Source organism: Somniosus microcephalus, chromosome 17, assembly GCF_052327205.1.
Source record: "Somniosus microcephalus isolate GS21.2 chromosome 17, FLI_Smic_1.0, whole genome shotgun sequence".
NCBI classification, from domain to species: Eukaryota; Metazoa; Chordata; class Chondrichthyes; order Squaliformes; family Somniosidae; genus Somniosus; species Somniosus microcephalus.
Genome location: NC_141003.1, coordinates 9,144,959 through 9,157,356, shown reverse-complemented (window position 1 = coordinate 9,157,356; position 12,398 = coordinate 9,144,959). Strand labels below are relative to the sequence as shown.

Below are 12,398 nucleotides of genomic sequence, written 5' to 3'. Positions count from 1 at the left end.
GTCTCTGTTTGCCTCCGCCTTCCGACTCGCTGCTCGGCCCCGCTGCAGAGCCACCCGATCGAGCCCCAGCCCGCCGCCCAGGAAGGATTAGTGCAGTACCTGCCACCAGCCCGGCTAGCTGGTGAAACCACAGTTTTTTTCTTTTTTTTTTCTTTGACCTTCGTCTGAGGAATCGATCTCCTTGAGGTGCTGCCGAATTGCAGGTATGTCCGTTTCCAATTCGTCGCCACTGTTGTATCCGTGTGTTAATGGAGACACGGAATGCAGGAGTTAGTTTAACAGGTGTTTACTGAACAAAGTCTGGAGGTGAACTAAAAGATACAAGACGTTATACAGGCTTATATACCCGAGTGGTCACTACCGGTATTACAGTACACAGGGGCTCTTAAAGGTACATACACTACAAAAAGTCAATCTGTTAGAGCATGAGAATCATTATCAGTGACTCATGCAATGTCAATGAGAGAGATGATAAACTATTCTGTCACCAGCTTGCTCTGATGCACCCGTCTGTCCGTCCCCCACTTGCGCATCCTCCGCCACTCCCACGATCTCCAGGGCCGCTTCCTCCCAGGGCCCTCCTCCTGTCCTTGCTCTTTCCCTCTTATTGTGAGCTCTCTTTTCCTGCAATGAGGGAGACAAGTGAGAATGAAGGAGAGTGTAGAGAATCCATATCATTGATGGTTAGAAGGAGACAAAGATGGAGTGAGGTGGCAAGACCAAGGGCCCTCCCTGTGTGTTGTAAGTTGTTTTCATAGCATCACAGCGATAGGGAGTGTGAGGGCTGCATAGTCGAATAGTTAGGTGAATGTGACCATAGAGAGAGGGGGAATGGGTAAGGGTGCAGGGATGTCAGTGTCAAGTGGGATGTGGAGGAAGAGGTTGTCAAAGCTGAGTGCTGTTGAGGAGAGTAGATGGGGATCAGATTGAGGGTGATGGGAAAGTCATACTCACTTTTCCAGTGCGCAGAAGGTCATGAAACCGCTTCCTGCACTGCAGCCAGGTTCTGTGACACATAGACATTGAGTTGACCTCCTGGGCCACTTGCATCCACACAGCTTTAGTCTGCTGAAGAGGCCTTTTCCTCCCCGAGGAAGGGAAGAGCACCTCCTTATTGGATCTGGCTCCCTCCACCAGAGCTTGCAGGGCGGCTTCATCAAAGCGTGGAGCAGACTTTGGCCTGCTGCTGGACATCGTGGCTGAAATAAGGGCTTACAGCAATGGGCATGAAGTCTGTATTCTCCAGAAGAAGCAAGGCTGCTTGCAGGCCTTAAATCCAGCAGCATTGTTGACGTCATCGGAGGCGACTTTCAGGATGGAAAGACTAATTGGGCCAGGGCTTCCCACACGCTGGGAATCAATTGGCCAATTAAGTGAAAATTGCATTTTTCCCCCACATCAAAGTGGAGTCGGGTGGATAACACGAAAAGCGGCTGACACGCCCCCAGCCCGCCCCAATGACAAAATCAAGCCCAATATATCTGGATTTTCAAAAGGCCTTCGATAAGGTACTGCATAGTAGACACATGACTATGGTTAGACCATGTGGAGTCAGGGCACAAGCAGCATAATGGATAGCAAGCTGGCTACAAAACAGAAAGCAGAGAGTAGTGGTTAAAGTTAGTTATTCAGACCGGCAAATGGTGGAAAGTGGTGTTCCACAAGCATCGGTGCTGGGACCACTGTTGTTCACCAATTGCATAAATGATTTGGACTCGAGAATCGTAAGTACAATTTCAAAATTTGCACACAACACCGAATTGCAGGGTATAGTTAATACTGAGGAGGACTGCGACAAAATACAAGACGACATTAATAAACTTACAGAAAGGGGATGTAATTGGCAAATTCATTTCAATATAGATAAAAGTGCATTTTGGTTAGGCGAATAAGGTGACCACATATTCCTTGGAAAATAAGAATCTAAATGGGGTAGAAGAGCAAAGGGATCTAGGGGTACAGATACACAAATCACTAAAAGTAGTGATGCAGGTTAATTCGGCCATAAAAAAAACAAAGCAATGGGGTTCATTTCTAGAGGGATAGAATTGAAAAGCAGAGAAATTATGTTAAACTTGTATAGAATCTGGGAAGCCTTCAAAGAGGAGATAGTTCGGGTACAGAATAGGCACATTCCTGCGAGAAAGAAAGGAAGAGTATCCAAAGCTTCAGCTCCCTGGATGACTAAGGAGATAGATATTAAAATGAAAGAGAAAAAGGAGGCTTATTACAAATGCAAGGTTCATAACACAGTAGATAACCAAGCTGAATATAGAAAGTACAGAGCAGATCTAAAAAAAGGGAATAAGAGGGACAAAGAGAGTATATGGAAACAGACTTCAGGAGGACATAGACAAACTGGTGAAATGGGCAGACACATGGTAGATTAAATTTAACCCAGAGAAGTGTGAAGTGATACATTTTGGTAGGAAGAGTGAGGAGAGGCAATATAAACTAAATGGTACAATTTTAAAGGGGGTGCAGGAACAGAGTGTCCTGGGGGTGTTTGTACACAAATCTTTGAAGGTGGCAGGACAAGTTGAGAAGGCTGTTAAGGGATCCTTAGCTTTATTAATAGAGGAATAGAGTACAAAAGCAAGGAAGTTATGCTAAACCTTTATAAAACTGGTTAGGCCTCAGCTGGAGTATTGTGTTCAATTCTGGGCACCACACCTTGGAGAGGGTGCAGAAGAGATTTACTAGAATGGTACCAGGGATGAGGGACTTCAGTTACGTGAAGAGACTGGAGAAGATGAGGTTGTTCTCCTTAGAGCAGAGAAGGTTAAGAGGAGATTTGATAAAGGTGTTAAAATCATGCATGGTTTTGATAAAGTAAATAAGGAGAAACCATTTCCAGTGGCAGAAGGACACAGATTTAAGGTGATTAGCAAAAAAAACAGGCAGTGTGAGGAAACAATTTTAACGCAGCGAGTTGTTGTGATCTGGAATGTACTGCCTGAAATGGTGGTGCAATGAGATTCAATAGTAACTTTCAAAAGGGAATTGTATAAATAATCGAAGAAAAAAATTTACCGGGCTACGATGAAAGAGCAGGGGAGTTGAACTAATTGTTTAGCTCTACCAAAGAGCCGGCACAGGCACGATGGACCGAATGGCCTCCTTCTGTGCTATATCATTCTAGGATTCTAATCTTGGTTAGACAGTACTTGGAGTAGTGTGCACAGTTCTGGACTCGATTATTAAAAAAATATAGAGGCACTGGAGAAGGTGCAAGAAAGATTTACAAGGCTGATACCAGAACTAAGAGGTTATACCTCTCAGGAAATACTGAACGGCTGGAGCTCTTTTCTGTAAAAAAGAGAAGGCTGAGGGGTGAACTGAAAGAGGTTTTTAAGATTATGAAAGGGTTTTACAGGGTAGACATAGAGAAGCTGTATCCACTTGTGGGGAGACCAAAACTAGGGGCCATAAATATAAGTCACTAATAAATCCAATAAAAAATTCAGGAGAAACTTCTTTACCCAGAAAGTGGCTAGAATGTGGAATCTGTTACAACATGGAATAGTTGAGGCAAATGGCATAGCTGCATTTAAGGGGAAGCTAGATAAACACATAGAGGAGAAAGGAACAGAAGGTTATGCTGATCGGGTTAGTTGAAGTAGGATGGGAGGAGGCTCACGCAGAGCATAAACCCTGGCATGGACCAATTGTGCTGAATGGCCTGTTTCGGTGCTGTACATTCGATGTAATTCTATGCAACTTCCATTGGTTTTGTGCAAAATTTACTTGTGAACTCTGAATGCAATTTGGACTGCTGGTGACTGCCACAGATACTCTCTCGAGTTTAGAAGAATGAGAGGCGATCTCATTGAAACATACAAGATTCTGAAGGGGATTGACAAGGTAGATGCTGAGAAGTTGTTTCCCCTGGCTGGAGTGTCTAGAACTAGGGGTCACAGTCTCAGGATAAGGGATAGGCCATTTAAGACTGAGATGAGGAGGAATTTCTTCACTCAGAGGGTTGTGAATCACTGGAATTCTCTGCCCCAGAGGGCTGTGAATGCTGAGTCTTTGAGTATATTCAAGGCTGAGATAGATAGATTTTTGGAATCTAGGGGAATCAAGGGATATGGAGATCGGGCGGGAAAGTGGAGTCGAGGTTGATAATCAGCCATGATCTTATTGAATGGTGGAGCAGGTTTGAGGGGCCGTATGGCCTACTCCTGCTCTTACTTCTTATGTTCTTATACCAGATCTCATATTTTTCATGCATTCTGACCTGCACAACTGGGGTTGAAGGAATTCTGTGAAAGATCATGGGTGCAAGAAGTCCGTAGCACTGGGCAACAGCCTGCAGTGCTTGATTGGAGTCATTGATCCAGCCGGCAATTTCAATGGCCACCAGCATTCTTTCACATTTAGCCAGTCTAGCAAGCTGTAAATTAAAACACCAGGTTAGTAACCAATGGAGCACTTTGCTTTGAATTTAAACACAAAAATGTTTTTTATATTCAAAGACTACAACAGTCTAGAAATAATGGCCCAGAAATTCGGGTCCCAACGCGTGAGTACGGACAGAGTACTCACACGTGGACCCGATGGAAGTGCCGGTTTCTTGCATGCACTACGCATGCGCGGGAAACCGGCATTTCTGATCCTCTGAACCAAGGGGTTCAGAGGTCGAACGCGTGCGCGCAGGAGTCTGCGCATGCGCGTTGAACTTCCTTTTTTTTTTACAGGTTTGCCCGTGCGTGAAGGCCTGTACTTTTTGCACATTTAAAAACCAGGCGTAAGGACTTCATTTTAAAAGGTAAGTGGTCAATTAATTAAAATTAGAACATTTTTTCCACAGGTTTATTATTTTTAAATACTTTACAGTAAGGTAAGTGTATTTTTAGCCCTGTTTTTTTATAAATTTATTTTTTTCAAAAATTTAAATTATTGTTTAAAATAGTTATTTAATGTTATTTATAGTTCATTTAAATAGTGTAATTTTTTTCAAATTTATTTTAAGGTTAAGTACTGTTTTGGGCGCCCGGAGTTTTCATGAGTTTGACAGTTCTTTCTGTCAAACTCATGAATGGACTTTTCCCTCCTCCGATTGGTTGCCCATGGCTCACGTGATCCCAGCCGACGCATCGCACTAACTACGCCGCTGGATCATGCAAACACAGCGCGCCGGGAGCTGGACCGGGCCACAGACAGGAAATGCACGCAGGCCCAGGCCTCAACGGCCAGTGCGCTAGGTAAGTGTAGGTCGGGGGCTTGCACCCGCGGGAAGCCCCCGACCCGAATTTCTGGGCCAATCTATGATTTCTGTATCTGCTTATTTTAGATGTATATTTTGATGGTACCTAAAAGAATTAATGATACAACTTTATCACCACAGTAAAAAGAAAAGTGAACAATGTGCAGAATCCTATAATTCAAACAATATTAAAAATGAACATTTACTTGAATAAGTAAACATTTTCACTAATGCCATGCCTTTGTATTTTTTGCCGGGAAACTTTCAAAAGGGAGTTGGGTAAGTATCTGAAGGAAAAAAATGTGCAGGTCTACGGGGAAAGGGCAGGGTAGTGAGACTAGCTGAGAGTCGGCACGGGATCGACGGGCCGAATGGCCTTCTTTCATGCTGTAACCCATTCTATGATTCTACGACTCTTGTTTTGAAACTGTTGTTTTTTGAATTCTAGTGCCAGTTTTGAGAAGTCCAGAGTTAGATTCTGCTGCTAACTTGTGAATCATAGGAGATAATATTTACTGAATGTATGACTGACAGCTAAGGATTGAGCATGAGTCTTGCACTCACCTTTATATTTTAATTAATTTGACAATCTGTCCAATTTGGACATTTTGGTCCTTCTTTTGGGTTCAAATGGAATATTAGCTATCCCATGGCTAACTAGTCACTGCTAGATCTTACATTCCTGCTTGAAATTGTGGAAAACTTGACTGCATTAGCATCTAATAGTCAGTAAAGTAACTTCATTTCTTCTAACTTAAACATGTTAAAAGTGTTTTTTTAATAAAAGCAAATAGATGAAATAAAGGTTTTACCCAACTTGGTCCAATAAATTCATTAAGATAAACCAAAGAACATCCAATTTTCAGTCTGATTCTAACACTGTATTAAAGATACTGGGGGCTAAATTCGATAGCCCCCGAAAATGGGCATGGAGATCGTGATGCATGTTTAACCCGCGCCTGTTACTTCTGATGCAGACGGGAAACAAACTTCATGCTCCCTCCTAATTTAATTGATTGCAGATTTGAGGTAGCGCTAAACACACTGTCGAGTGGCTAAATGCCTCAGCAGGGGCCCCAAGTTCGTGCGAGGCTAGCAACACTTAAAGCTAGCCTGTGCTACTTAAAGCAGCCTGCACTTCTTAAAGGGGACGTACATTCTGGCTGGAGCAGATCCTGGAAGTGGCTGGGGAAGAGAGTCTGACCTGCAAGAACACTGACTAACGGCGCAAGAGGGGAGAGAGTGTGCTCCAAAGTTCTTATACGCTGCACTGGAGGCCTTGGTGGAGGAGGTGGACAGGAGGAGCGAGGTCCACTATCCACAGGGGGCCAAGAGGCCCTCCAAACAAACTCTGTGAAGGCAGTGGGAGCAGGTAGCCTTGGCGGTCAATACCAGAAGTCAAGCCCCGAGGATCTGGATGCAATGTCACAAAAAGTTCAATGACCTCACACGAGTGGTCAAGGTCAGTGAATTCATCTTCAAATGCCATGTCCCACCAACTGTACCACCAGCCTCACAGAATGCTCAATGCAGCACACCACCATCACTCACCTACCAAAAATCTCTACCAAACACATAGCTTCACCTCACCCTCACACACTTGGCACTGCTACAAGCCTCACACCCACATCTCACAGTTTGCACACACTGCCAGCTATTCAACCATGACAGGCTCATCACCCAAACACATTGCACCACACTCACTGACACTCTTCCCTCTCTCTTGCAGGACAAGGGCGCATAACTGACCAGGAGCTCACTGGCGGTGGACAGGCATGGCTGCAGGACCTTACCCCGATGGAGGAGATGGTGGTCACCATCATTGGAGCGGTCATCGCTGAGCTTGTCGCCAGCAACGGGGCTGAAACAATCGAAGATGATGGTATCCTCAAACCTAATCCCCCTTCTCGCATTTCACTTCCCCCTCATCCCACAATCTATTCTGATTTACAAGCTGCAGATGGTATAAGCATGCACCTCTTGCTTTCCCCCCCTCCCCTCACCACAACCCAACCCTTATGCCTTTCTCCTTTCAGATACCCAAGAACTGCAACCTGGCCAGGCAGTGGTGGCAGAGCAGGAACTGGAAGAGGAAAAAAGCAGTGATGATGAAGACACAGCACCATCACTCAATTTCACACTCGCAGCCACCAGCTCAGATACTGACACTCTGCGTACTTTAGAGGATAGCTTAGACACAGGATCTGTACGTGGTGAGGCACCAGGAATGAGTGGCCTGCAGCCAGGGTGGGGGGCAAGGGTAACGCAGGTGCCAGCTCCCTGGAGGGCGAGGTCGCACACAAGTTCTGCTGCAGAGGATTCAGATTAGGACATCATTGGGGCAGAAGACGGCTGATTGGTATGCACAATGAAAGGCCTGCCAGAAAGCCTGCATGCAATATCAAGGAGCATGGAGGAGTCCAGCACTAACTTAGCACAGGGCTTTGCGCAGAGCTTGGAGACCATCGTTTCCAGCATGGAAGTGATGGCCAACTCCATTAGCACATTTGCGGATCCATCTAGGATGCAGTGTTTGATGGCTGATGTCCATTGTTCCATTGCAGCACAAGCAGTAGCCACCCAATGTCCGAGTGCTGCAGTGGAAGCTCAGACTCCTGTTATGCAAGTTCAGCTTGCTACCACACAAGCTCAGACTGCTGCCATCATGGCTGCGCTTACCAGTGTTGAAAGGGGCTTGCAGGGTGTCACAGCAGTCCAGCAATCTGTCCTCCAATAGATTACTAGGATTGCTGAGGCGCTGGCCCAGGGGAGTCGCACTGTGCAGTCTCGCAGGATGACAGAATTTGTACTCCCACCCCTGCTACTCCGCCAGAGCCCTTGCTAATGCCCTGCCAGCCAGCCAGCCCAGACTGCTGCTACCCATGCCAAGATGGTGCCGTCCAAAGCCGAGCTTAGGCCTAGAGCTGCTCGAGGTCGTCCTCTAAGGCCATCTGCAGTCTCCCTCACATGAAAGTCAGCAGCCTGCCACCAACCATGCTGCAGCCACTGGGGTAGCACTGTATAGAAGCACTACGACAGGCAAAGCCACATGGAAGACAGGCACTAAAGGAATGCACAAGCGTGATTAGTTTATGTTAGTATGCAATATGGCATGATTTAATTTATAAATTTGGTTTGGAATGTTTATTTTATGTTGGCTTTTATTTTTGCATTGCTGCCATGCAGACACTGTGATGGTCAGTGACAGAGGAAAGGTAAGGTGTGGGACTGTTGGTGAATGTGTTATTGGGGTTGTGTTTACTGGTATTGTAGCTGGATGAGTCGGTCTCGGACAGCCCGGCCAGAAAGGGGCTGTGTGGTTTGCCTCCTCCCTTCCTCTTCCTCCTCCTCCTCTTTTTCCTCCTCCTCCTCTTCAGCAGGTTGCCGTATGGCTGGTGGCAAGGGCTGCGTCCTTATGATGGCGAGGTCATGCAGCATGCAGCAGACCACCACGATTCTCAAGGCCCGCTCTACTGAGCACTACAGGGTTCCTCCAAAGTGGTCCATGCAGCAGAAGCGTTGCTCTGCTCGATGATATTTCGTGTGGCAGCATGATTTTCGTTATATGAATTCTGCCCACGTGTGGTTGCGTTGCGCACCGGAGTCATGAACCATGTTGTTAATGGACAGCCCTTGTTGTCCAGTAGCCCCCCTCTGGTTTGTCCTGGTGGCTCAACTGCAGATGGCACAGCGGACTGCCGCATAATGAAGGCATCATGACTGCTGCCAGGGTACCAGGCATTGACCTGCAGGATTCGCGGAGTATGGTCGCACACCAGCTGGACATTGAGAGAGTGGAATCACTTTCAGTTGTGGTACAGAGTTTACATATGGCACCTGCAAAGCAACGTGCATGCAGTCAATGGCACCCTCCACCACGGGGAAGCCTGCAATCCTCACGAAGCCGCGTGCTCGCTCCGCCTACTGGTCTCTGGCCAGAGAGAAGGAAATGTATTCAACTACATTGGAATACAGAATAACCTCCCTTATGCAGCTGTGCACGGCAAACTGGGAGATGTTGCAAATATCTCCTACTCCAGCCTGGAAGGAGCCCAACGCGTAAAAGTTGATGGCCACCGTGATCTTCACAGCCACTGGCTGGACTCTGAGGTTGCAGTTGTGGCTGTAGCAGGTGGCAGTTTTCAGTGAGGATGTCCTTGGTGAAGCGCAGACGTCTGACACGCTGTTTCCCGCTGAAGTTCAGGTAGGAGTATTGCTCCCTGAACACCCTAGGCGGATATGACCTCCTGCTGAGAGCCCTTCTCCCCCTCCTCCTCCCTCTTCCCGCAGCTTGTCCTGCTCTGTGTCATCTCTGCTCATTTTCCCTGTCATGCTGTAGGCCAAGAGGAATGTCTACTGGTGCAACCATGGCTTGGAGAAACAGGTCAGTGCAGAATCCTTGAAGTCAGGACAAAGTCCTTCAGCACCTGCCACACCATTCTCTGTAAACTTTAAAGATCTCTAGAAACCAGCAAACACTTCTACAAACTCAGCAACAGCCAGTAGAAATCAAACAGCAACCAACCTGCAAGCAGTTGATGATCCCTTTAAATAGCGCTGGTGGGGGGCTTTTCCTGCTGTTGAACACGTGTTCAGTTGTGCAAGCTTAAGAGAGGACATTAGCTGGAGTGTTGAGCTCCAAAATGGCAGCGCTGGCATCAAATCAACGTTGCACGGTGATTGACATCACGATCTGCATACCTCCTGCGTAAGCTCCCTGCGCCCGCATTAATGCCCTAGCCAAGGTGGCATCTGGTGCGGCCCCCACTAACGGGCGCTACAGTGCAGAATTTTGCAACCACTATTATTACTGCAAGAAAATAGTCTTGAGTTTCTTGTAAGTCAGGGTGACAGTGGACCTTTGACTTCTCACAGTGGCTGAAGAGCTCCTCCCAGAGTCGCAATGCAGATTCCACCCACTAAGGGACACAATGGACATGATCTTCACGTGCGTCAACTACAAGAGAAATGCAGGGAACAGCACCAACTGCTGTACATGTCCTTCTTTGACCTCACCAAGGCCTTCGACACCGTCAACCGTGAGGGATTATGGAGTGTCCTCCTCAAATTCGGCTGCCCTCAAAAGTTTGTCACCATCCTCCGCCTGCTTCACGACGACATGCAAGCCGTGATCCTGACCAACGGATCCACCACAGACCCAATTCACGTATGGACCGGCATCAAGCAAGGCACCAACGTTCTTCTCGATCTTCCTGGCTGCAATGCCCCATCTCATCCTCAGTAAGCTCCCTGCTGGAGTGGAGCTAATTTACAGAACAAACGGGAAACTGTTCAACCTCCATCGCCTCCAGTCCAGATCCAAGGTCGTCCCATCCTCTATCATCGATTTACAGTATTCAGACGACACTTGCATCTGCGCACACTCTGAGGTCGAACTCCAAACCATCGTCAACACCTTCACTGAAGCGTACGAGAGCATGGGCCAACCTGCCCCCGCCACACAGTACTGCTCCCTGATTATCAAAATCCATGACAAGGCCTTGGACAACGTGGACCACTTTCCATACCTCGGGAGCCTACTGTCAACAAGGGCAGACGTTGATGACGAAGTCCAACACCGCCTTCAGTGTGCCAGTGCAGCCTTCGGTTGCCTGAGGAAGAGAGTATTTGAAGACCAGGACCTCAAACCCAGCACCAAGCTCATGGTCTACAGAGCAGCAGTGATTCCCGCCCTCCTGTATGCCTCAGAGACAAGGACCATGTACAGCAGGCACCTCAAAGCACTGGAAAGGTATCACCAAGGCTGCCTCCGCAAGATCCTGCAAATCCATTGGCAGGATAGGCGTACCAAAATCAGTGTTCTCGCTCAGGCCAACATCCCCAGCATCGAAGCTTTGACCACGTTCGATCAGCTCCGATGGACGGGTCACATTGTCTGCATGCCCGATACGAGACTCCCAAAACAAGCGCTCTACTCGGAGCTCCGACACGGCAAGAGAGCCCCAGGTGGGCAGAGGAAACGCTTCAAGGACACCCTCCAAGCCTCCTTGAAAAAGTGCAACATCCCCATCGACACCTGGGAATCCCTGGCCCAAGAGCGCACAAAGTGGAGGAGAAGCATCCGGGAAGGCGCCGAACACCTCAAGTCTCTTCGCCAGGAGCAAGCGGAAGCCAAGCGCAAACAGCGGAAGGAGCGCACGTCAACCCAAGCACCCCACCCACCCGCCCCTTCAACCACCGTCTGCCCCACCTGTGACAGAGACTGTAGATCCCGCATTGGACTCATCAGTCACCTGAGAACTCATTTTTAGTGTGGAAGCAAGTCATCCTCGGTTCCGAGGGACTGCCTAAGAAGGAGAGAAGAAGGACCTTTGACGGAGCGAGGGCGTGACTGGACTTTTGCCCACTCCTTTTCAGTGTCCCTGATTCTGGCCGATGTCCTGAAGTCAGGCTCATTTTGCACATTGAGGGGGAATACCAGGGCCATTTATTGCGTTGCTGGGGTTCCCACCCCAGGTTGGGAGTGGGGCGGGAAAATTGCTGTGGTGCTTTGCCACAGTGTAGGCTAGTCAGTATTACCAGAAAAAGATTGGGAAAAAGTTTAAAACATTTTAAAGTTCACATGTTGCCTAATGTAATTGACGACAGACTGGGCATTTAAACTCTAAACAAAGCCCTGCGACCCATAGCAACGCTGGTTGCCAGAGTTGCAGACATATTCCTGGCATCCAGCATTGCTATGGCACATACATTATATGACTTCACCCCATCATTCACATCCCGTTATAATATACCACCTGTATTTTGGAAAATGTACTATATGGGTAATGTCATTTCTGGTGGAAACTGTCGGAAGCCAGTCAGGTCACAGGGAGTCACTGGAACAGCTCCATATCCATTCTCCCTAATCTGACAGGAAAATCAGACCTATGCTTGTCAGTGAATACTATTCAACTGCAGGTAAATTAGCAAGAAAATATTATCTAATGGTTTGAACTTACTGCACCTATTGTAGAAATATATAATTTCCAATTCTATACTTAATCATTAATTTTACTGCAGAACCTACTTGTCCATTGTAGAGTGGTCCATGATCAGAGAGAGAGTCACAGAAAACAGCTTCTTCCTTGCAATTAATATCAGAATCAATGAAGATGTTTCCCAGAAAACTCCGCAGAAGGATTGGAGATGCCAGAGATACAGCAATATCGTCTAAGCTAAAAATCAA

General features: G+C 47.2%; 1 protein-coding gene across 4 annotated transcripts in view; it reads right to left on the bottom strand.

Annotated features, from left to right (window-relative positions):
* Window positions 1-12,398, bottom strand: part of cfap54 (cilia and flagella associated 54) — an 859,633-nt gene that overhangs the window by 598,853 nt on the left and 248,382 nt on the right. For all 4 annotated transcript variants that reach the window (XM_086009903.1, XM_086009902.1, XM_086009901.1 and 1 more), the window contains 2 exons: window positions 12,240-12,387; window positions 4,241-4,396 (listed from right to left, as the gene is read on the bottom strand). In XM_086009903.1, the coding sequence (XP_085866029.1) occupies window positions 4,241-4,396; window positions 12,240-12,387 (304 nt within the window). The remainder of the gene's footprint in view (window positions 1-4,240; window positions 4,397-12,239; window positions 12,388-12,398) is intronic.